Source organism: Centroberyx affinis, unplaced genomic scaffold (genome assembly GCF_046629955.1).
Source record: "Centroberyx affinis isolate AG114_WGS23_722 - 3 ecotype Tasmania unplaced genomic scaffold, CSIRO-AGI_Caff_v1 ptg001070l_1, whole genome shotgun sequence".
Classification (NCBI taxonomy): domain Eukaryota; kingdom Metazoa; phylum Chordata; class Actinopteri; order Beryciformes; family Berycidae; genus Centroberyx; species Centroberyx affinis.
Window position 1 is genome coordinate 276,965 of NW_027279619.1, and position 26,018 is coordinate 302,982.

General features: G+C 45.5%; 1 protein-coding gene across 1 annotated transcript in view; it reads left to right on the forward strand.

Annotated features, from left to right (window-relative positions):
- The window catches only part of smtnb (smoothelin b), a 50,106-nt gene that overhangs the window by 19,029 nt on the left and 5,059 nt on the right, over positions 1 to 26,018 (forward strand). Inside the window, exons 6-14 of the mRNA XM_071523149.1 lie at positions 6,360 to 6,462; positions 9,552 to 10,276; positions 11,334 to 11,388; positions 12,313 to 12,933; positions 15,188 to 15,261; positions 23,806 to 23,994; positions 24,278 to 24,353; positions 24,647 to 24,688; positions 25,667 to 25,846. Coding sequence (XP_071379250.1) covers positions 6,360 to 6,462; positions 9,552 to 10,276; positions 11,334 to 11,388; positions 12,313 to 12,933; positions 15,188 to 15,261; positions 23,806 to 23,994; positions 24,278 to 24,353; positions 24,647 to 24,688; positions 25,667 to 25,846 — 2,065 coding nt within the window. The remainder of the gene's footprint in view (positions 1 to 6,359; positions 6,463 to 9,551; positions 10,277 to 11,333; positions 11,389 to 12,312; positions 12,934 to 15,187; positions 15,262 to 23,805; positions 23,995 to 24,277; positions 24,354 to 24,646; positions 24,689 to 25,666; positions 25,847 to 26,018) is intronic.

Sequence of the window (26,018 nt, forward strand, 5' to 3'; positions counted from 1 at the left end):
TATATGCATTGGCTGCCACAGAGCAAGGAATGTATTTTCTTTCTTCCATGCTCATTCAAGTTTGGCCAAGTATGGAGAGAGAGAGAAAAATATACTTTGAGTCTGGTGTTTAGTGAAGGCAATAAGTCATTTTTGACAGGGTCTCCCAGTAAGCCCTGTCATTTCACACACTCCTATCTATGAGGCCTGTCACTCTCACCCAGCCCCACACTAAATTAAAACATTAGATTAAGTGTTGCACGAGAGGTGTTTATGTGTGTGTGTGTGTGCGGTTCAGAGATTTAGAGACTTCATTTCATTTCATCTGATTTAATTTAATTTCATTATGTAATTGCACTGATGTGGAATTTGCTTCTTGAGTGTCTGGATACATCACATCTCCTCTTCAATCACTTTCTTGACTCCTTTCATCAAGCCGATAGAATTCAGTCTACTCTCAAACTGTCTTTGGTTGACTGGCCCTCTAGTGGATGGCAAAAGCACTGTGTTTTTGCATCACATTTATAGTGTTATTTCAGGGATAAACTAAAGTTTTATCTTCGACAGCCTGAAACAGATTAAATTATATGGCTGCTGCAGTGAGCATGACTTAAAGACATAACGGCCTGATTGATTGAGAGAGCATACCAGGGGCCAGATGTTATCTAATCTGTGTTGTTTGATCAGTATTTGTCTGCACCCGCTTTGATGAATGCTCTGTTTCCTGAGGACGGGACTTCTACAGGATGATGGAAATTGGGGAACAGCTATCTGTACTTGAAATAAAAATACAGCCACTCACATTATTAGAGTTATTCTGGTTCATGTGAAAGCACAGATTTTTCTCTTGCAGAATTAGTACCACGATGATATGAGGGGGAAAAGTGAATGGCTGTTAGTATCACTTCCATTGTCTAGTGCCGCCTGTGCCTTGTATGCATTCGTCTGTGTGTGTATATTCTCCTCAGATAGGAAGCAACAATATGTCGGCGTCACAGGACGCTCGAGCACTCAAGCCTTTTTACCTCACTTCCTGCAAGACAGCTGAGCGTTCACATGGTGGGGCTGTGAACTACAGGTGGTGATGGAGTGTGTGTGTGTGTGTTTGGGGGGGTTGTTCAGACAGACAGACAGGCAGCCCACCAGCTGTGCCCCAGCAGTCTAGTCTGATTCTAGTCTGGAATGGGGACGTGGCCAAAAACAACAGCAACCACCAGCAGCAGGGCTCCTTCCATTCACATCACAGCAACGGATCTCTTTGAGTTGTGTGCAATTGTCCCAGGGCAGATGGAGGTCCTAGATAGGAGTCCACAGCAGCCAAACACACACACACACACACACACACACGCACAGATTACAGTCACATGCATAATATACACGTACACTGCTGCCAAACAAACAACCAAACAAACACTAGCAGAAGAATTGCTGGTGTGTTACAAAATTCGGTGGTATTTACATATTGTCGTTGTCGGGTGAAAACCTTGTAACTCCAATTTTGCCGATTTCCATGTTGTATCTTAAACTGAAGGATTACATTCTCCTCTATGGGTTGGGAAAGTTCTACGACACCTTGGGCTTATGAAACCCTTTCAAAACCCATTGGATAAACAGACAAATCCATGGTGGTCATCCTACAAACAAACATTTTTGTCATAGGTCCTGAAAAGTTGACATTTTGGAGATACAAGGTTTTCACCCGACAACAGTGATATGTGACCCTACTGTTCACTACCTCCATGCAACACAAAAACTTACATCTCACATTCAGATGGAAGATACATTGTGTGTTAAGTTGGCAGATTAGTGTTGTGGAATTTAGCTGTTCATCTGTGCTTTTACCAGAAACCAAGGCCCATTAGTGATTATTGATGACTGTTTTTAATGGACATAGTTGACTGGATAACTGAGATAAAAGTTTCCTTATGCTCATTTGGGAGAAACCATACTGTTCGGGTTACACAAAACTTTAATTATATGTATGTACTAAGACAATTTCGGTGGGACCAAAAAGGATTGTTATTTTTTTTTATCTCTGGAGAGCCTGAAAACTAAAAAACAATCTAATAATCTTAGTTATTTGAGGCTAAAATATCAAGTAATATTCCAGTTCATACTGACTTGTTTCTGGGGAAATGAAAAAAGAAGTCAAAACAAAGACAGAGTGTGTCAGAAGTTAATGTGTCAACCAGGCAACCCGTTAACCTGTAAGGAAAGTGTGTGTGTGTGTGTGTGTGTTGGGGGGGGGGGGGGGGGGGCGTGGAGGGTGAGAGCCCCGTGGAGACAGAATGGGAGGGAGGGGAAGTCAAGGGAGTGGCCTGTTGGTATTATGTGTGTGTGTGTGTATGTGTGTGTGGTTGTGTGCATGTTTGTGTGAGTGTGTATGATGTGGCTGAGGGAGTAGAGAAGCAGAGTAGAGGACGTCCTGACTGTGAGAGGGTTAGCTGAGAGAGAGAGAGAGAGAGGAAGAGAGAGAGACAGGCAGCCCAGCCAGGGAGAGAAGGTAAATGTCATTCAGATTTTTCTCCTTTCGTCTATCACAGACTTAGCGCTCCTCTCTGACTCTGTTGATCTCTTTTGCATTGAAAGGCCATCTAGACGGCTTTCATCTCCAGCCTGCGTTTCTGTTTGTCTAATTGAAGAATGGGACGTGCCTGCCGCTCTGGTCACCTTTCAGGTTTGTCTGTGGAGTGGGTCAGCATTGGTTTAGATCACATTGGTTCATTTTATAACAATTTAATACTTTAGATTTAGATGGCACTTTAATGGTGCATGTGCAGAAACTGGGTAATTGGAGCAGCAGAGAATCTGATATAGCAAATACTGAATACTGAAAATAATGCAATATATAATTACAGTGAAAGAACATAATGAGGATACTACAACAAATACAGATAAATCTTGAATATTTAATGCTTGTATTTTGAATATATTTAGATACTTAACCCTGTAGTTGTCTGTTTGTGGCTGGATGTGCATGTGTGCTAGGTGTATGTGAGAGGTATGGTAGACTGGGGTTGGAGCTCCAGACAGAGTCTTGTTTGTTCTCTGATCTCATCATAAACATGTTGTAAGAAACCTGAGGAAAGAGTAGCTTAAGGGATAACTGTCTAAACCCGGGTCTATATCTGCGATAGAGAGGGTTTAGCGGACTGGGAGACGAGTGGATTGGGAAACAATAAAAGTGTGATGGAGAAGAAAAGTACAGTGGGTCACTTTGGAAAAAAGAACAGTGGCAGAGAATACGCTTAGATTGGCATTTGATGATGTGCAGTAAGTAAAAAATGGGAATGAGGCTTAGGGAGTACTTTTGTGGGTTGTCTCCTATCCAGACTGTGAGTAAGAGTGTGTGTGGTGTGTGAATGTGTGTATAAAATGTAGAGATGATTGCTACTTCATTCCAGCTACTGTATTTCACTTATTGGAGGTGGGCCGAGCGTGTGGTTCCTCAGGCCGTAGCCTGCAGTAATGGAAAATGAGCCACCAGGTTTATCCCCTCTTCCATGTGGAGGCATGGAGGACCCGACGTGGTCTGACCTCATCAGCAGAGTGATGGATTTAGCTTCCATGGAAAATGGGGCCATTGGAAGCCAGTTTGTTAATCCATAGTGGATCTCAGCTGGCTGGACCGGCTGGTGAAGGGAGGTGTGCGCCTCAGCGCTGGCCCGGCCTCAGCCTCATTGTTGTTTTTCTGTGGCTCTGAGGGTTCAGAGGAGTCCAGATGGCCCACGCCTTGCTGTGGTCGCAAGAGAGGACAGTCGCTGTTTTTGTGTTTACGGGTCTGAGCTTTCGCAATTACAGTCCGACACAAACAGGCTCCTGAGGCCAGATGGGACGATCTGTGTTTGAGGCGGCCAGCCACTGCAGGAGAGACGCTCAGAGTGTCTCGGAGCGCTGGAGTGGGACGGTGTCAGTGTTGGTTCCACTCTGTCAGGTCTTCTCTGTCAGGGCCAGAAGCCAAAGAGAAGCCACTAATGACAGCATGGGGGTTGGCAGCAGGTCCTGCACTCTGCTCTGGCTCTCTGTCTCCAGTTCCACTTTATCTCTCTTTTTTCCCTCTGCCTCACTGTCTGTGAGAAATATGTTCCCTGTGGTTTAGCGGGAGCTGTGAAATGATCGTTGTCTGTCTGTCTCCTGGTAGAAGCAGAGGAGAGGAGGGGGAGAAAAAGAGGAGGGGTGGGCAAGGAAAGAATCGTTCTCTCTAATTGTGTTTATAGCTCAAACGCCATTATCTCCCCTGTGACTCTTTGAATGAAGGACTCCACTCAGGAGGAGAGTGTCCTGGGTGCGACCTCCCTCTCACATTATTACAATTTAGTGCATTCTGTCTTTTGTGTTCTTGCAGAGCAATGTTTGCTATTAGTTTGTGTTCTCTGGGCTCATCAGACACTGTAATGACTCATTAAAGGGGCATTCTACTGAACAGTGGTATCCCAGTCTGTATTAGTGAGCATCTCACATCTCTCTCATTGCTAGAAATGGGACTTAGTCCTGCCCCAAAATCTGTGCTGCCATTTCAGTGTATAGCTCCATATGGAAAAAAGTGGAAGAGATGGAAAAAAATTACATTGGAGAACCTCCAGGTTGTACATTGATATGACATCACTTATAGTATTTCAGTTCTTTTTGGGGGTTTTTAGGAGAAAGTTGTTGCTTTTCACAAATACAGTTTGGTCTGCCCTGGGCTATATGAACACTGCAATGTCATTGTTTCGTTATTTAACAAAGCACATTATGAGAAATGCTAAATCAAGTGGTTTATCCGCCTTTTGAAGCTGAACGGTACCTTTTCCGATGCACCGAAGTGTGTCTGATTACGTTTTCTGTGGTCCTGATTGAGCCACTCTGCCCTGTAATCTGCTCAGTCCTGCTCAAGGTGGGGAAGGTCACAGTCAACAGAGCAAAACACATGAGCTCTTTCTCACCTCTGCCTCTCACTTGTGTTTGAATTGGAGCAGTCTTTGTGTTTGTTCACCCCATTAACTTGCAATCTCTCTGCCAGCTCTGATCACACACTGGATTGATTAAAAGCCTTTCAGAACACAAAGGTGTGATTTATACCATTTTCACACTGCTGTTGACAACTGTGGCAGTCTCTTTTCTAGGATAACATTGTTCACAAATGGAAAACTGATTGCGCCGTGTGTATGTGTCTGGGTGTGTGTGCTTTCATTGTTTGCTTGAAAGATTGTGAATATGTTTTCAGGAGCTGTTGGAAGTAGTGGTAGGGTGTGAATCTGGTGTAAGTATAGTTATATTGTTTACTTTGAGTTTCAGGTCGTTTTTCAGTATTCAAGGTCATGACTTGTATATTTTTCCAGATTCTAGCCAAGGCCCAGCCCAAACTTTGGTTTGACCATTCTTACACTTGATGTGCCGTGCCAAATACCTAATGGTTTTAAGTACATTATGGACTGTGCTGTAGTTGGGTTAGGTAATTTCACATGAGCCAAATAACGATCCTTACTGTCTGAGGCTCCAAACAAATCTTTTCCATAGGTTGCAAATGCCCTTTAATAGAAAGGTTTGTGAGGCCTTGGAGCTTTGTGGATTACGAATATGTGGGGGAGTGAGTGAAAGAGAAAGAGTGTGTGTATGTGTGTGTATGTGTATGTGTGTGTGTGTGTGTGTGTGCGTGTGCGCACGTGCTTGGAGAAGCCTTAGTGTTTGTGCAGCTGATTCTCCTGTGGAGCAGCTCAAGGTCAGGCACCAGAGGCCCAACAGTAGTGCCGGCATCTACATCTTTCCCTCCCTCCATCCTCCCCTCCCCGCCTCCCCTGTTTCCTCTCCATATGCCAAAATACCGCCGCCTCTCCTTCAAGATCTCCCTCCTGCTGTGACTTTCCTCTATCAATGCAGATTAGGGCCAGACTGCTACACTTTTGTCTGAGTGAGCGCTGCATTTTGTGCTGAGGTCAGATTCCAGGTAAGCTGAAGGATTAGGAGTCCTAAGAGAGGAGCTACCCAAATCAGGCAGATGCTGGTACATCTCAGGCTATACAGCACAGTCATAACTCAATACTGGACCAAGACCATGCATTGATTGTACATTGTATTGTTGGTTCCCTTGGTACTCTGGGTGTGTCTCTGTCAGGGCTGAAGAATGGGAAAAAAATTTACTTTTACTATCTCAGCTGGCCAAGCATGTCTCTCATCATGGTCGACTCTCTTTGAGGAGCATTTGACCTTGACCTCCAACACAAGGCTGTTGTGACTTCTAGTTAACCCCGAACAGATGATGGTGAGACTCACTGTGCTTATGATCACCATTGTGAGGGATGGGTTGGCAGTTTGGCTGGGGACATTGTGACCTAAGAAATGAAAGCCTTGGTGCCTTTGCGACAGTACTGAAATGCACTGAGCATGTCTTGTTTTAACAGGAGACAGAGCGGGAGGGTCTCGGTGAGCGAGAGCGAATCAGATCCCAGATCCGGGAGTTGCGCAGCCAGCAGACACAACAAGGCAGAGAGCTGCACAGGACAGGTGAGTAACAGCCGCTTAGCACCTTTCATATTAGTGGCCAGTTATTCCATCTTTGGAATGGCTACACAATACATATTACCTGCACACTACATAACTGTACGAACACATACAGACTCACACTGCAGTTCCTCTCGTGTTTAGTCACGCCACACTGTTGGGATCATTGTACTTGAAATACAAAAGCATGTGTATACTGTAAACCCTCACCTAAAGGTCAAGTTTGGGCAGGCACTAATAACTCAAACCCAACACTGACCACCTCTGTTGCATGTACCTTCCACCACATACATGTCCCTCCATATGCAATTTCCTCTGGACTGCTTGTTAAAATAGCCAGCCAAAGGAGCCATTCTCCTGAGGTGGCGGTCATGAGGTCATATTAGTTCAGGCTCTTTAAGCTCCTTCAACTAACTTTATTAACTGTTTAGAGACACTCACAGCTATAGGCTTAATGACTGGCTTCTTAAGTGTGAAGTCATTTCATTAACTGTTCTGGTAGCCCAACTATAAATATAACGGCATGAATGCTTGACTTCAGGAAGGAATGAATGTGCTTCGTTCACTTGAATCCTTTGGACTTGTTCACACTTGCTGAAATGAAGATGAATAGCTTGTAAAGAGGCAAAAATGCATTGTCGATGAGTCATAAATTTCTTTATGAAATTAGTTATGGCTTGTCTTAATGAAAATCCTCCTGGCTCAAAGTATTAATTGCACAACCCCTGACAAATACCACACCCAATCTTATTTTGATCATCTGTGGTTCAAGATTAAAGTTTTTCCTTCTTTTATTTGAACCCGGCTCTGGCTGACCTGAACTTGGCCTGAGGCTGATGGCCATAATAATGCCATTCTGTGTGGCCTGGTCTGCCCTGGTCTGCCCTGGACTTGGCTCTCAGTATCCTTCTCATGAACCAGGGGTTGATAGTCGGGTTATGGGAAGCAACTGAGGGAAACCCACAGCCACACCTCTGCTAAATAAAGCTGATACCAGAACAGAACTAAAGAACCGAACCTGCTTGACGTGGCTGAGAAACTCCCCACTCTCCATGCTTTATCCCTGCCTTACAATTTGGGCTAGGGTGAAGCTCGGGCCAACAGAGAGAAAGCCCACCTTAGAAGAGCAAGTGAGTTGTAGCACGGAGCCTTTTGAAATGGACTCCGATAAACAAAGACACAGGAAGTGTGTGGTTGGGAAAGGACAGGATAGGCGGGGTGGGCCAGTGGTTCTCGAAGGGGTGGTTGTCTTTTCAGCAGAGCAAAAGTGGCAGAAAGAAAGAGATAAAATTAGAAGATTGGTGGGTTCTTGGACCATAATACCCATATGTCTACCTCTCAAACAAAAAGCTCATATTTGCAAACTTCACCTCAATGACCATGTGTCCATCCATACTGCATTATAGTGCAAACCGTAACTGTCAAGGCTGTGATTTAGGAAATGACCTGTTTGCAGAGTCTCTCGGTGGAATGTGTCTCTCAAGTTCCCAATGGAGGTAAACTTGCTCAACCTTGAACTTAACACTAAGAAGACCCTTTGTTTGTGCACTATATATTGAGTGGTGGAAGAGTTCACAAGTGCAGGCTGCTTGTGTAGTTATTTTAGAGCAAAAAGCAAGTCTCTCATTATCCAATAGCAGTGGGGATTTTCCCAGAAATTGCTGCACAATGGACATTACAGTATTCCAATGGCAACAACTTGAACAATGCCTTTATAGGAGATGCAGTGTTTTTTGGCTCTCGCTTCAACTACAGTTGACCAATAAATGGGCTTGGATTGAGTGAATCATTAGATATATTCTCTGCCTCTTAAGTGGTCCATTCATAGTCTTACATGTGAGAATAGCACATAATCATAATCACATTTCCTTGTCAGACCGCATTACATGAACAGTCTATGAACAACCTTATAATTATAATTATATATTATTATTATTATTATTAGTTATAATTATAATATTATATAATATAATTATAATATATAATATAATCTTAATATACTGTATATATATAAATACCTTAACGTTATAAGCAGACATGTTTTGTTTTATTTTGCTGTGATTTCTTAGTTGATTGTGGACATTGAAGTAAGCATCTTTTTCAGGCAGTATTACACAATATTGACAACTAATCAGCTGCTTTACATGAAGCAGTGAATGGCCATCCTTGACCAGCTGCTTTACATGAAGCAGTGAATGGCCATCCTTGACCCTGTCTTACAGAGTTGAGAGAGATCGCTGTGGCTGCCTCCGGCCAGAATGGAATTTTCCTCCCTAGATTTGGTTTGTAAATGACAGGCGTGCATTCTTTGCGAACCCCATTTGGTTGTAGAGTTGGTGCAATCACAGGTCACACAGAAGTGTTTTCGTACAATGGCGTGTACATGTAACATAGGATGTTGGAACATGATACACGCTGGCTTTTCTGTGCTTTGCTTATCTGCGGTATGTACGCAACCTCAGATATTTCATCTCTAAAAGCACCATGGGGTGTGAGAGAGGTGCAGACTGTCGGAGGGGGAGGATGTGGGCACTGCTGTGTTGTTTGGAGTGTGGTTTCCTGAGGGGAGAAGGAGGAATGAAGGAGCTTAGACACAAGGGAGGGGAAGTACTTGTTCTAGTCTCTATTTCACCCCCACTTCCACCAAGACTTCCTGTACAGGCTTACCACCTATGGCTTTGCTGCATGCTCCATCTCTCCATTGGTGCCCTTTCCTTCTCCCTTACGCACATCCACAAACACAAACTCACAAATCTTGCTCAGGAACCAAGGCCAGTCTGGAGGAAATGCCTACATCCCCTCTTGTCTCCACATGCCTCCTCTGTGATCCCTAGTGATATTCTCGTCTCTAGCCCTCTTCTCCAGGGGCCCAGGGCCTGTGGAAGCATTTAATTTCCATCAGCTCTCAAACTTCACCACCTACTGCTTCCTTTGCTCACATAACCCCATGTTCTGTATTGTTTAGTACTGATGCAAATAAATGATAGAAAGCACAGGAGTCCATGAAAATCAGTTTTTATGAAATTAGTTACTGTAAGCCACAAGTATAGTACAGTACATTGCTCATCTTACCATTGTGTTTCCTGCCGCAGGCTCCAACTCAGGCATGGTGTTAGTTCTTGACCACCTGGTGAAGGATGACGGCTCGGGACCTCTACTGACCCGGCCTCAGCGAGAAGTTATGACCACAGAGCCTGACCTAGTCCTGTCTCACCGTCAAAGGTCAGACTCCACAGCTTCAGACCGCAGCCTGACCTCGGTGCTTTCCAGGGCCCATCTGGACTCTGGGGCCTCAGAGAGGACCCTGGGCTCTGCCTTCCGGGCCAGACTGGACTCTGGAGCCTCAGACAGGAGCCAGAGTTCCTCCCAGCGCAGTCGGCTGGACTCCGGGGCGTCAGAGCGAAGCATCAGCTCCCAGTCCTGTGCCAGGCAGAGACTGGACTCTGATGTCTCCGACTCCAGCGTGGGTCCCAGACCCCGCTTGGGCTCTGGGACTTCAGACAGCGCTGGTCTGTTGTCTAGGAAACGATTGGACTCAGAGACATCCGACCACAGTGTGAGTATGTCCTCTGAGGGAAGGGGTCAAGCGGAGGAGGTGGAGGTGGCCATGAGTGGCTCCACTTCCAGCCTAGACTCAGAAACTGAGAGCAACCAACCTCCAGTCAGCCTCCAGCCTCAGTCCAGCCAGGTTTGCTCCACCAGCATCTCCGACCAGACGCAGCCTGATGGGGCCGTTTTATCCAGGAGAGATCCAGGCTCCGAAAACGGCCTGCTCAATGGCAGTGCCAAGGGGAAAGCTGACAACCTGGAACAAAAGGTGGAGTATGCATTCCTTGTATTAGGTGAATACCTCTCAAGGTGTGAATCTGTAAAGTTTTAGTCTGGAAAAATCACATGGTCTATGGTCAATATAGTTTGAGTCAGCTGTATAACCACAACGGTGTACAATATCCTTAACTGCACCACTAGAGTGGGGTGTTGAGCCACATAGCACCCATCATGTGCACGTGCAGTCCAAGCTTCCCCTTTCTCCCTCTCCTTTTCATTCTCCCTGACAAGAAACTCTTGACACCCCATTCTTCAGTGACACCCTGGTCCCACTGGCATCTATAAACACATCACACTGAACCTGTGTTAGTCCCTGTTTAACTTTGGTTACTTGGCTACACAAACAAACTGCACCTCAGCGCTGTGGACAGAGTCTTTGTTGTGCTGTGCTGGGTCGGCTCTGCTTCACCTCACAGCTGTGTAAGCCTCACCCACTGTCAGAGAGGGATAGACACCGTCACCGACCAGAGGTTCTGTCTCTCTTCATCCCACAGCACCGAGCTCACTCAAACACACAGGAAGGTGCTGTGCGCTGGCTCTCCGGTGTTAAGTAAGATGTACTCATCTTGGCGACGCAGGTCACCATGACGCCGCAGTGTCGCTCCTCTAAATGTGTTTACCCAAAGCAGACCCCGGACTTCTTTTATTGTTCCCTGCAGTGTATGCTGATGCTCAGTCTCCTGAGAGTAATGTAAACACACTGGGGCCCATCGTGGCCCCTCTGCCAAAAAAAGAACAGAGGCCCACTGCTTCACTCCAAACACAAGTGTTACGTAATGAAAACACCACCCGTGTATGCTGCACTTATGTTTCCCTGTATTCTCTGTGTGTGTAGATGTCACCACAGCCATCCAAGTCCTTTATGCCGACTCTAGCCCCTTATGAATGTGCATTGCTGCCGTGTTAAACCTGGAGCTGTTCAGTATAGCAATTTCATGGCATGTCAACCCTTAATGTCACCTACTCACTGCTTTGATCAGACAGAAGACAATACTTATTGATTGTCCTGTCATTTTTGCATTCTGCTTTCTTTCTTTCTTTCTTAGGTCACAGTAAACAGAGATCTGCCCCTCACTCTCCACAGCAAGGCAAAGGATTCTGGTAAGCAGCTAGTACAAATATAGACCCACAGACGGATTTATTTGGTCGAGTTTAGGGACAGCTCAATTGCATTTGCCATCTTCATTAGTGCAACTTCAGAGTGTGTGATAATATCGCACCGGATGATTCATAGTCTGTAGACCCTTAGTACTCCTACTGAGTTACAGCTTCTCCTCCAATATCAAGTCACACTGCCCTCTTTAACTGCATAATGCTGTCCATGTGGAGCTCTTGCAGTCAAAGGGCTTGCGTGACCGTATAGGGCCAATCGCAGGATAGAGGGTTGGGGGGGGTTCAGGGTAGAATAGACAGCACGTTATACTGTACAACATTTTCTCTCTCTCTTCCTCTCTCTATCAGACAGTGCTCTTTTCTGTGTCCCGTGTACTGTAAACTGTGGTTTTGTTACTAAGCAACACATCTTTTTTCTTTGTAAGGGTGACCTCAGTGAACATCTTCTCCTCTAATCACTAGTGTTTTTCCATTTCTAGTAGGCTTTTTCCCTCATTTTTTATCCCTTTTTACTCTCCAGAGTCCTGTGTCAAGGCATGAGCTTTTTGCACATTATCTGAAAGTATTAAGCATCAGTGAATGTAAAAAAAAAACTACAACTGGGAGAAACATGTCCTCATAAGTCCAAAGAATTAGAACTGAAAGATGGGGCAATGGGGGAGGTGAAGTCAAGCAAAATAAAGGGGCTGGAACAAAACACAGAGAGAGGGTAAAAGAGGAGAGGGATTTGTAGAGGGCTTTTGAGTTGAAGGAGGAGACAGTCATGATGATAGCAAGATGCTTCAAGTCTGCTGAAATCAGTCTGACAAGTAGAAGAGATTTATAGTTTTTAGGCTCTGTGTGTCTGCTGAACTTTTCTGTGTTTTTTCTATGATTCCAACTCCCTTCATGCATTATGTCTCTGCTTTACAGCACCTGAGAAGAAAGAGATTGTGTTGGAACCATTCAACCGTACCAACTCTGTACGGGACCGGATGCGAAAGTTCACAGAGCCCAGCCACAGCCCAAATGCTCTGAAGAAGGGCTCTCTGAGGAATGGGACCACCTCCGGCATCAGTGGCCAGACAAATCTTTCCAGAGCTACCGAGTTGTTTGCACGCACAGCAGCATCCTTCAGTACCTCTGGAGACAAGCCAGCAAGGCCACGTGTAGGCTCCACGTCTCTCACCTCTTCAGCCTCCTCCAGTGTAGGAAGCGCAGCCCAGAGTCAGGCCACACCTCAGCCAAGGGGTGTGGCCAACAAACCTCTGTCTTCAGCTAGCCAATCCCAGAACTCCATGGGTGGGACGAGGCATCCAGCTGAAAAGTGTGTGCACGCCTCCATCAACTCAAAGGAAGACAGGACCCCAGGGAGAGCAGCTGGACAGCAGGTCACCCAGGGAGAAGCAGACCCGGACATGAAGACTTTCCTCACCATCGAGATCAAGGATGGGCGCACCACCACCTCCTCTACGTCCTCCTCTAGGGGCAACATTGTACCTATCACTAACATGGCCCCACGCATCACCAGCAATGCACTGGGTCAGAGAGCAGGTAGGAGCATCAACCTTACATTAACACTTCAGAGTCGAGGTGAAGTAGTCGTGCTGTAGCTTGATTAATGCACAAATAACCAGGTAAACGTTGCGTAATCTTTTTCCTACCATCAGTTCAGAATTTGAATGTCAACTGAACACTCTGACTCTTGCAGACAAGGGGGGCATACTCGCCTCATGCAGCCTGCCTTGGATGAAAATCACAGTTGATTAAACAGATATAACTTCAAGCCCTCCTGCTCAGTGTGCACAGTGCAGTGTAACCACTGTGGCCATGTATGGAGGTGGTACAGTACGCTGTACTCAGTGTATAACCAGGAGTATAAATATTCATCCAGCTACGCCTTTCTCTGCTAATCTCAACCTTTAGATCACACTGGAATCCCAGTTGCCGTGGGAGACGGCAGACAGCATGGAATCGGTCACGAGTGGGATGATGACAAGGGGTTTTGTCAGGCTAGGCAAGGCCAGGCTGAGCTAGCAAAGAACATGGATGAGTGGGAATAGAGGTTTGGGCTAAATATGAAACAGTATGGTTCTTGTAATGGGTATTTGTTGTAGAATAGGACATGTTGCTGCAGTGCAGAGGGGGTGAGGGTGAGGTCAGCAGTTGACAGTACAGAGTACATCAGGACAAAGGACACAACAAATGACTGTCTCAGGCAAGACTGAATAATACAGTTGCTGTAGAACAGTCCTTTGGACCAGGCCTGTTAGTGTACACAATAGACTGTTTTGTGTGCCTCATGCTGTAGACATTGCATTCTGTCTCACTTTTTCTCTATCACACACAAACACACACACACTTACCTCATTCATTTAAGCATGCCCTTAAACGAACACAAAGTTTTTGTGAGATTGACAATTTTCAATTTAGCCGTTAAGAGATGAGAACATGGCAACCAAAATCATCCATGTTACTTCACCTGTGAATGTGGTGGACGATGGGAGACTGTGGGCAGCTAAATATCATGGCGTAGTGGATGAGTACATTAGCTGTAGTGAGTTAACGATATTTCATTATTTCATTTAATTATTCATAAAATGTATTACTCTACAAGTCATACAATAATAAACACTAACAACTTTCTATTACTAAAAGGTCAGTCATCTTACATTGGATAATACTAGTGGTATACCATCACTCAACATAGTGTATGCTTAAGTGTTAGCATTGAGCACCGGAGCAAACAATCAACAGGGGACAGATGGTGGGATGGGATACAGATGGTTTTGGTGTCTATGTTCTCAACTTAACATGCAAGTTGAGCAACGGGCCTATCTCCTAAAAACACAATATTCCTTTAATTCATGTTGTACATACAGTACCGGCAAGATTTCATTACATTACATTACATTACAAGGACGAATACACAAATGACAGTACTGAAATTATGTAAAACATTTGAGTGTAATCCCAAGATGGGTGTGTTTCTCCAAGCGTGTGAATCTCAGTTAGTTTCAGAAGCACCACCACTACAGCTGCTGTAAAGGTCTATCCAAACAAGGCGTCTTGGATTTCGGCTCTTCCCAGCAACCGGGACCTCCAACCCAAACAGTTTATTTAAGACCCGGGCTGGACCTGTGCGTTCGCAGCCTCCTCACCTCTTACAACCCCCCAGACACACACGCTGGCAGCTCCAATGGGCTTCTTCAAGAGGGTCACACGGTTGCTTTTAAGCTCAATTTGCTTTAATGGTTTTGGGCTCCTTTTTTGGGAAGCTACCTCTCTCCCTCTGACTGAAGGCAGACTGGGATTGTGTTTCGGGTTCCCTCAAAAGCACCTCACAAGAGTCTTAGATATACAGTATGCTGCGCTAGTCTGCCTCACACCTAGGTTTTATGTGTGTGTGTGTGTGTGTGTGTGTGTGTGTGTGCGTGGGGTGGCTGACGACAGGTCACAAAAAACTGCATGTGTGTGTGCTGTTGGAGGCAAATGTACATGACTGTTTATATTAAAGGTGGCGTCATGTACATTTTCTCTCCTCTCTTATTAGACATGAGACCCTGTTGTTTATGACACTATGGCAGCTTATGTAACTGACTAATGGCTGCCACCAACACACTGTGAGGCCATATACACATCTCAACTGTACAGATGTATATAGGCGCCAGGAGTTTCCTTAGGCTTCTGGGGTTTGTTTCTATTCAACATGAAACCGCAGACTGTGTCCCTGAATTTACAGTGTTATAAACAATATGTCATATTTCAAATCCGTGTAAGCCTGTGTTTTTGTCTGTGTCTACATCAGAGTTGACCCTCGGCCTAAGAGCGACACCATTCAAGCTCTCCTCATCCAGCCTCTCCTCAGGATCTTCATTCAAGGTACTTTCTTGGCTTTGGAAATGGTTTTACACAGTTCTATGGCTCTCCAGAATCGTGACAGAACTTGACAGACAGAAGCTAAAAATAGGTCCTCAGTGTCTTCCACTTAAAGATTTATGTCTTGCTTTCATCTACTAATTTCCAACTGACTCAATTGAATTCCATTGTATTTTAGCTGTGTCATTGTCACATAAATCACTGCCTATAAAGGCCCGAAAAGCAAGTGAGCCGGGACAGTGAAATACAGAGGGAGAGAGAGAGAGAGAGAGAGAGAGAGAGAGAGAGCAGGGAAGAACAGTGTTTATCAAACACAGAGTGGGTAGCCAGTCACATCTGTCCTTGTAGGGTATGTGAAAAAGACAGAGCGAGAGAGAGGGAGGTGCTCCGGGCATTCCTCATTTTGTCTCTATAGGCCTTGCCCACTGAGAAGTGTCTAGGAAATGTTTCCTAAATCACACCTGTCTGTCCTCATCCACACCAATTACGGTCCAGCTGCATGCTCCATAATGCTTTAGACTTTAAACCACATGTTGACACAAGTTCATCATCACGTCCTTTCTTGGGAGTCTGAAACCAGGAGCTGCAACTCTCGGCCTTATTTTGTGCGCTCTGATTGGCCAAGAGAGCGGTCAGGCTCAGATGTTGACGGTGGATAGTGATGGTTGGTGATCTCCCCCTGTCATGTGGCTTAAGCTGAGGGAGTAGGGAGTACAAACCAGCCCCCTCCCTCCCCGCAGTGACCTCTCGGGTTGTGAAGAACTTTGCTTCATTCCTTATCCTTCTCTATCCTCCTTGAAAGAAAGCCTCCTGGTGAATGGAGAGAGGGGATTGAGTGGAGGGTGGAGAGCAGAGAAGTGCTGTCCTGTTTAGTCTTTAATAGTTGTGTATTCCACCCCCTGTGTCGAGCACAGCAGTAATCTGGTTATGGGATCAGGGTGCTGGTTAATTAGGACTGGGAGGAGGCTCCAAGAGGCTGCAGGGTGGATTTAAGGTGTTGGGCCGAGATTGTCTCCATCAGTTAGGCCTGCATTGAGACACACATACACACGGGCAGATAGAAACTCAGATGCAACGGTCGAGTCTGTCTCATACAAAGAACCCAGGAAGAGGACATTGATCCTGCATTAGGTGTACGTCTGACTGAGCTTACCATAACTACATGCAGGTAACGTATTTGTGGAATGTTAATGTGTGTCTGATATTTCAAAGCAGGTTGTGCTTGTCAAATTTTGTAAAAAAAAATAATAATATGACTTTTGAGTGCAATTGAAGAATTTGTTACAATTGTGTTTTCTTTGGTGATTTTAGGGAATTATTGTTTCTTCTCCTGCCAGGAACTGTCACTGTTTCTAATACCAACCCACCAGCATGGTATGGCATGCTACATGTATCAGTTACCGACCATTACTTAAGCCCTAAATTGTTATTACACTGCTAGCTCTGTTGTTATTCATAGCTGTTGGAGATGAGGGTTGATCCACAGACCTTAACACAAGCTGCAAAGTGTAGTAGACTATGCATGACTGCATGCTTACATCACTTGGCTGTGTTAGCAGGTAACGCATAGATGGTTATCCGTAAAATCACATCATTATTGTATAGGCTTAATATGAATGCCTGTAATGATCAACTGTGGGGCTTTGACAATAGGTAGTTCACGCCTGTTCACGCCCCTCGCTCTCTTTCTTTTTGTAAATCAACAGGGCTGATCTTGCAGCTGATCTGCCAGGCTTGCTCAAGTTTTACCATGCAAACATGGAAGTGACTTGGCTAATGAGATTGTGAAAATACTAGCAGACACTGTTGGTTAACATCAACCAGGGGAAGGCGACTGGGCCGTCTTTAGACTGATCCAGAGACCACCTGTTCTCCGACTTTCTCTTGTCTAGTGGAAGTTCGAGGTTGTGTCAGAGCTGGTGCAGAGGTTGACATGTTGGGGGGGGGGGGGATTTGTACATTGTGGAGTACATTATCGGTACTCCTTGACATTTACATGTTCTTTATAGCAAGGAGATTGTGCTGATGTGAATGCACTATACAGTGTAAGGTTTTAATGAGATCTTCTTGTTATTATTGCTGTTTGTTTACTGACTACGGAAGTTCCTGTCTGGGACTCTGATCTAGTTGGGTGGTCTAGGCTTCTCCTCGGGGGTCTGTCCTCAGCATTCAAATCCTCTACTATTTCCTTAGGAGTTTTTTTTTATTATAATGCCTATAAAAACTGGTGATGCTTATAGCGTCAGCATTTGCAGTGGATTGACTAAAAGTAAGAATCCATTTGAGAATCAAGGGAGAGAAAAGTTTTAAATGAGATAAACATTGGAAAGAGAGTAAAAGGAGCGACTAAGAGTTTAACATGGAGAGAGAGAGAGCGATGGATTAATTGAATGGCACGGTCAAGATGCTGGTAGTGTTTCAACCACCATGCTCTGGTCCAAGTGCTCACAGCTGTCCCTGCTCATCTCAGCTGTCCATCCAAGCTGACTGCTGCCCTCGGGCCTTGGACACAAATATAAATCATGCCATCGCTTTATATCCAGGGTGATGACAGGACAGTCAATCTCTTTCCTGTACGGATGGAGATTACTGCAGAGCCCTGGGTCACATTGGTAAGGCGCTGTGTGAACATAGACTCAGGCCCAGAGTCAGTGACGGATTGTCATCCCCAGCCTCACTGTAACATAGAGGGATAAGCACCACATTGTTATCATACCGCTGATCACTGACACACGCTGGTTACCCAACCAGTTCACATGTGTCACAGACTAAAGCCTGGTCTGCAGACTGGGGCACATACTAGAGAGTCTGAGATTCTGCGTTTTGGATAAACTTGCGTAGATTTTGTCAGTGAAATAAATAATCCATTAAGCCTGGACCATCATGTGTTATCCCTGGTGTTTTATTACCAGCTAGATTTAAACTTCCCTAAGAGCATTTTTCCCCATTGTCCTGTTGGCTTTTCTCTGGAGTGGTGCCTGACCGAAGTCTCTGCATTGCTTTATTGCTGGGCTCTGGAGGAAGCTGCACTACAGTATTTTTAGAAACACTCTTGTAAATAGCAGCAGAGGGTTCACAATAGCCACAGACATTGTCACTTGTGTGAGATGGAAGACATAAATTTCTGTCTGATTCACACTACCACATTAGTAGACTACCCTAATAATCATAAATATAGACCTGCATGCAGCAAAGTGTGGCGTAATTTGTGTGTGAGTGTGTGTGTGTGTACACTTTCTAGTCTATCTGTCTCTCTCTCTCATTCTCCTTCTTTTCTCCATCATCTTCTTTTTCTCCATTTTTCACGCTCTGATGTGTGGTAAGACTAGAGCCATATCCTTCTTGGGGTTTGACCCACTTCCACCTGGCCAGTCACAGTTCTCTCCGCTTTCCATAGAGGCCAGATTCTTTCTGGGAACTGCTCTGCTTTCCTATAAGTCCCAGGAAAGACCACCGTTGTCCTCGGTCACAAGCTGTGTCCTTCACATAGTTTTCCACTGAGAGATAAAGTTGATCAAGAGAGGTTTGCTGAACTCTGTGTTATGCCAGTCCTGATTACTCAGAGCTTAGATGATTAGCGCACTATGTTTATGTGTACAGAAAAATAAGAATGCTGGTTGTCCAGTGACTGTAGGCTATTAGGGTGTTGACAAGTTACAGCGAATATCCACGATTTTGTGTGTGCTCTTTAAAACCAGTATAATTCTCATGTAGTATTGGTATGCCGGCAAGAAGCCACACGTTTATTGCACATGGTTATGCAACCTTGTACTTCTAATCAAAGACTCTGCTTAAAGATATATGAGCCTTAGATTTATCTGCGTCTGCTATAATCTGCCAAAATAGCCCCGCTAAGCATTTGATAAATGTACTTGAACTTCTTACTGTATGAGCAATGTACACACACATTAAGACATGGACCTGTATCAGTGCTTTTGGAGAGCATTCAACTTGAAACACAAAGCACTTGAGGCATCCACATGAGCAGCAGCTGGAAGGATCACTGTTCTGTTCTATGTCAGTAAGCCCAAAACAAATCCTAGAAGGGCTGAGCTGTCCTTCCCAAGAGCCTTGCCCATAGCCTGGCAGAACTGGGCCCCAGCTCTCCCTCACCACACTGGTCACCCACCCAGCCTGCTCTGCCACTGCCCGAATCACGCTGTTCTTCCTGGACTGACCTTCCCTCCGGAGGTCTGCCTTCTGAACCAGAGTTATACAACTCAACTGACCCAATTTGTCAGGCCTCAGAGGTTGCATTTTGTTAAAAAACAGTTTTAAGAGGAGTAAAGCACTGATATATAACTCGGCCCAGAGCCACATCTAAAGCCCTAGTTGCCTGCCAGTCGAGGTGTGAAGGACAAGGGCTCTAAATAAAAGGAAAGTTGAAAGAGGGAGGGGGGGGGGTTCTGAATTGTTGCCACTACTACTCCCCCCTAGGCCTCAGTCCCCCAGGCCTGACTGGCTCAGTGGAATAATGGCTGGGCCAGTGATAAATAGACATGTCCATGGCACCTGAGAAAAAAAGGGGGGCCGGGTCTACTGCTGCCTTGGAAACAGGATTCCTTGCATGCTCATTGGCTGTCAGGGTGTAGGCTGCTAAAGAGGAGAGATTTGCTGGGGGTATAAAGAACGCGTGTTGTTTTGGAGGATCTCTGTAAACAGGCAGACAGAGAGGAAACCTTCTATCCCCGTCATTTGAGGCAAAGACCACAACCTTGTGATTTCTTTGGTCTTAGATCTCAACTTTAAAGGGACACTCGAGTGGATTCGAAAAAAGGGACTTTGTATTTCCTTGAAAAAGGACTGACATTTCAGTGTAACTGGTGACATTGAGTGCAGCAGGCCTGGCCATGCCTGGGGTGAACCTGGACTTCCTCCCAGCCTCGGAGGCTCCAGAGGCATTGGGCAGCCCAGATAGCCTTTGTGCTGAGTCTGGCCTGGAGGAGGTGATTGGAGATCTGCTTGCTCAGGAGCAGGTGGAGGATGAAGAGGAGCAGGTTGCAGAAGGGAGTTTTGAGCTAACATTGCGCTGTGCAGTGGGGGAAATCCACAGTGACCTGCAGGCCTTTGGAAAGCGAGTGGATGCCCGGCTGGAGGAGGCAGCAGCCCAGGTGGCTCCTCTGGCCAAGGTCCTGGCCAGCCTGCAGGAGGAGAACCTAAGGCTGAGGATTCAGCAGGAGAGGCTGGTGAGGCAAGTGGAGGCCCTGTGCCAGGTAATGGGGCTCCCTGAACCTACAATATACGTACTGCCCAGCCCTGAAAGCTCACCTTCCATTCCATGTGGAAGCAATACTCCATCCAGCCTAACCCAGGATACTCCATCCTGTGCAACCCAGGATACTACATCCCGCGCACCCCAGGATATTCTGTCTAGCGCACCCCCGGGTCCTCCATCTAGCACACCCCTGGGTACTCAATCCCATGCCCCCCGGGATACTCCATCTAGTGCACGCCTGGGTTCTCAATCCCATGCACCCCATGATACACCATCCTGTGCACCCCAGAGTACTCCATCCTGTGCACCCCAAGATATTCCCTCTAGCACACCCCCAGATACTCCATCTAGCACACCCCTTGGTACTCAATCCCGGGCACCCCAGGATACGCCATCGAGCACACCCCTGGGTTCTCAATTCCATCCACCCCAGGATACGCCATCTAGCGCACCCCTGGGTACTCCATCAAGCGTGCCTCCAGAGCCTGAATCATGCTCCCAGGACTCGGAGTCTGTATCCAATGGGACGGACGCACCTCAGAATTCCAAACCTGAGCCTGAGCCGGTACCTGTCCCTCACCCTCCCACCTTTGCAACACTCCGCTCCTCCTCTGCTCCCTCTCTGATGGGAAACATTTCTCGCAGCAACAGCATGGTACAGCTCTCTCTTAATGGCTTCATGCTCCTATAACCACTAAGGTTCTGATCATGACCCCTTTTAATCCAGATAAGCTTCTTGAAGTAAGGGGATGGTTGTTGTTCCAGTGTTCTCAATATCAGTGGATTGGCTGGCAATTACTTACATTACTCCCTCCCTTCATTTTGACAAAGCTTGCCCATCTCAGTCTCTGACATTCAGTTTTGCCAGATTGTGTTTATGTGTGGGACTTCACTGCCATTTGTCACTGAGGTATTCCAATCCTTTAATACCATGGGATTCTGATCATGTCCTGGCCAGCACTAGTGTGTGTACAATATGTGTGTGTGCATGCAGGTATGTGTTCTGTTAGGAAAAATGTGTTGAGTGGACACACTTCCAGGAGTCGGAAAAAGTAACCGTGCTTTTTGCCAATTCGTCTGAGGAACAACAGCCTGTCTATGACATCCCCTTGGTGTCTCCTGCTCCTCCTGTCTCTCTCACCTTATGACAAAGGTTCTAAATTATTTTAAACTATCAGTATTTTGAGACTGATCAGCATGAGAACAGATATAATCCTGGCCTATAGTTAACAGTGTTCCAGACTTCTAGCCCCTTTTTCAGGTTAGGGTTGTGCCATACTTCCCTCTGTTACTTTCTAATCACTCTTTAACCAACTCTTTAATAAGTCAAAGAACAAAATATAGACATTTGTTCCTGTTATAGTATAGATCAAAGTGGAATTTCTTATGATTGGCATGATACACAGTTGGCACGTATCATTAGCCATGTTGCACTATACTGTACCTTGAAGTCAAATAACAAATATACCTTGTGCAGGTGTGTTTGTGTGCACATTGATGACATTTTGAGGGATATTTGTGGCATTATCTTCAGTTATTCAAATGGGCAGTGTTCATAGTCCAGTCTAATCCTGCAAAGACAGCTGGGTCTGCCAATCAACTGCTCCAGTAAAAATGATGGGCTTCTTTTTAAGTTGATCTCCACAGACAGATGACTATGATGCATGGAGAATGACCTTATCTGACCCTTAACCCCTATGTGTGTGCAGATTTACATAGCTCTCCCTTATCAGCCATTTCATAAACCCGTTGGAGAAGACTGTACTGTAGCTCACCATGGTGATGTGAAAAGAGAGATTGTAGTCCTTCTCCCTTTAGAGAAAGAAAACAAAAAGCAATTTTTCTATACAATATTGACTCCAATGATCAAGAGAATATAGAGGCTTTATTAATCACGACTCTTCACACCCAGTGTAACTGACCATTGTATCAGAAATTCTCTCACCCCACACACATTCTCTCATTGCTTGACTTAGAGGCCTTGTTTGGCTGTGTTGTGTCCAAAAACATTCCTCTGCGGTCAAGTGGCTCTCAGTCCAACCTATCCCATGGGTCAGAACTCTGTGTCCAGAAAGCCTTAAAACCAGGGGCCACCCTAGATCACACAGCACAGGCTGTGCTGGGCATTGTCCCTCCCTGGCTGGACCTGGCCCGGCTGGGGCCCTCAGAGGAGAGGACAGGGAGATTGCTGGTGGGGACGGGGCCAGCTGTCTGAGCTATATCTGGACCTGGACTCGATTACAACAAAAACAATGAAGCCAGAGTCAGCCAGAACCCATAGTCTGGCACAGGCATTCAACACCATATGAAAATTTAAGAGGTGTTATCTATAGGGTTTATGGTCACTCAGAATACACTGGTAGATAGCCAGGCCTATCTTAATGAACTATAATGTCATGTTTATGCTCATCTGCTCCACATCCCCTTCAGCAGTGGATGTACAGTAAACACAACTCTGCCTCTTTACTTACCTAGTTCTGCTCATGCGCTAACTGCTCCTTGCACAGCTGCTCCTCTGGTGGTATACATTCCAGTACCCTGAAAGGACAGCCTGGGATGTTATTCCTCAGAGTTTATGTCTGGTAATGCAGCACTCCAGTCTTACAGCCATAGTGGTGTATCCTACCTGTCACATTAACTCTTGGTTCTCTGCAGCTTTTTACCATTTATACACCCAGTGTGTCAGTCATAGTCTGTGAACTAAGTTAACTGTGACTTAGCAGAATTGTCTGGGACTTTTCCTGTAACCTGCTCTCTCATATTTATACACACAGGGCTGGAAGGCAGAGGGGCTGGGAGAAATGATGTGAGGTGGTGAGTGGGCAGTCTTGGTACAAGAGAAAGATCATTGTCAAAAGAGAGAGTATTGAGATATAAATATACATATATGAGTACCACCAATGTCACATGCTCAAGCCTGTTATGGTTCAAGGAAATCTTACTGTGCTCACTATCTCCTAAATGTCAGCAAGCCTCAGTGCCTTTTGTAACCCAGCTGTAGATTGGTTTCCAGTAGGCAGACTCACTTCCCTTCCACCTCCCCCCTGTCTTTGTTTGTCCTGGTCTTATATGGGTCAGGGCTACATGGTTTCTCACTACCTGCAGAGAGCCTGACCTCCAGCTGTTTGGCTTGGAGATATAACTGATAGTAGCCCTTAGACGGCAATGCACACATATCCAACAAAGTCATCATTTTCAGCTAAATTTGTTATACAGACAATAACTTCCACATCTGTGCAATCTGAAACTAATCAAATGATCCTTCCTCCTTCTGCATGTGTGTGTATGTGTGTGCTCTTGCTCGTGGCGTGTGTGTGTGTGTCTGTGCACAGATGGAGACGGAGCCTGTGGTGGCCTCTGAGCCGATGTTTTCAGTTGGGCCATCTGTCCAGGTGGCCTGTCATGCCCCAGCCATCCCCAACGGCTCTACAACCACTCAGGCCAAACCTGATGAATGCTCTGGAAAACTGACTGCTGAACAGCTGGCTGCCATTGAGGATGAGGAGCTGCTTGACAAAATGGTACTTCACACCTCGCAATTATTCCACATCACTTAGATTTAAAAGCACCATGTGACAGCCTCTTCAGTCATGCAGCGAGTTTGTGTATAAAAGCTAAATCTTGCCAGCTATGTGAGAGTATATTTGGAAAAGTCACTGCCCAGGGTGTTGTGTGTACGCACAATGCTATGTTAGCACTGCATACGTAAATATAGAGCCGTGCTGCCACTGTGGCTTTTTCTGAGGCCTGACCTCTCATTGTTTCCATTTGTCTTTTTTTTTTTCTTTTTTTTTTCTTCAACAGCTCGATGAGTCAAAAGACTTTGAGGAGAGGAAGATGATCCGGGCAGCAATGAGGGATCTTCGTAAGAGAAAGAGAGGTGAGAGTGACGCAAAAAGGAAAAGCAATCTTCTATCCATCACTCTAGTATCCACGGTTACATGTTTCCTCTACTCTCTCACTATTTCATGACTACTTTCTCTCAAACCCAAAAAGCTTTCAGACTTACGCATATACAGACTCACTCATTTTTCATCAAGCTTGGTGCATTTTATGTTATTTTTTCATGCTTAGGAGTGCCGTTTTCTGTCTTTTCTGCTACAATTTATATCACTGAGTAAATGAACCTACCAAATCGCCCAATTGCATTATTTCTACCCATTCTGCCCTCAGAGGTCATGCTGGGATGTACTCAAGAGGAAATAGGTAGGACAGGTCGGTGTGCAGTGTGGATTAACATTTTTATATGTGCCTGCATTTGTCTTTTTGTGTGCACCATCCTGTCATCGTCAAACCAGTGGAATCATTTAAACTTTGAACTCTGAACACTGCCTGTTATCAATCAGCAAAATTGTAGCAGAGAGCATAAATACTTGAGAGGAACCCATTTGGTGGACGATGAAGGATATGTTGATAATTCTGTTAACATGCATGAATTTAGATTTTTATTTCCATGTTTGAATACCTTGCACTCACCTCAGCGTGTTGCATCAGCGGTGTTGAAATGTCTCCCAGTCCAGTTTTTTCTCTGTCGTGTGTCAAGCACTCACCATATGGTTCCACCTAGTGTCTGGTTGTGCTGAGCTGACGGCTGAAACTCCTAATAGTTCTGAGTCTATGCTAGAAAAATCTATAAAGGTTCAGTGTACTCAGTGCCACCCAGCACACAAAAACCCCTCTTCCTGTATTTCCTTGTATTGCCCTAACCTCTGCGGATATGGCACAAGATCTTAGACAATGCTAAATGAAGAGCTTAAGAATTGATCTCTGTAAGAGTAACATTGTATACTGTATTTAAACTCATCAAGGTAAATGAACAAGTGATACCCAAGGGAGCAGTGGAGGTGTTAAGGTATCAGTATGCTGGACATTGTTGGTTGGACTTGGCACAGCTCTCCGCGGGGGACGATCAGAGTCTGTTTGCTCTCTTTGATCTGTGATGTTTGTGCAGTACATATTACTTGACAGCTTTGGCTTGGCTGTCTGCCTCCCCCACCTGCGGGTGTTTGTGTGTGCAGAGGAATTTTATGGTACTGTGGAAAGAATCCTGAAATGTATCGCCTCAAATTTGGAAGCCGTGTTTAATCCATCTTTGTGGCAGTCAGATGAGGTGCTGTCAGCTTGTTTAGGGCCCCTTGTCCACCTCCTCTTTTTCCACTGACATCATCATTTCCCTACTCTCCTCCATCGCAGACCAGAGAGAAAAGGAGCGCGAGACCCGCCTGCAGGAGCTCCGGCAGCAGAGAGAGGAGCGCGCGCAGAAGGGTCGCCCAGGGGCCGGAGCAGGAGAGGTGGTGATGAGGAAGGTGGAGAAGTCAGCAGACGGCTCCACCCTCAGCCAAGTCACCAAGACAGACCGCTTTGCCCAGTCTGGTAGGCCAAAACACTAATAACTTAGTTATTACATATGCACACTTAATCTTACTTGGGCAAGTTTTTTCTTTTCTTTTCTTTTCTTTTCTTTTCTTTTTTTTCTTTTCTTTTCCTTTCTTTTCTTTTCTTTTCTTTTCTTTTCTTTTCTTTTCTTTTCTTTTCTTTTCTTTAA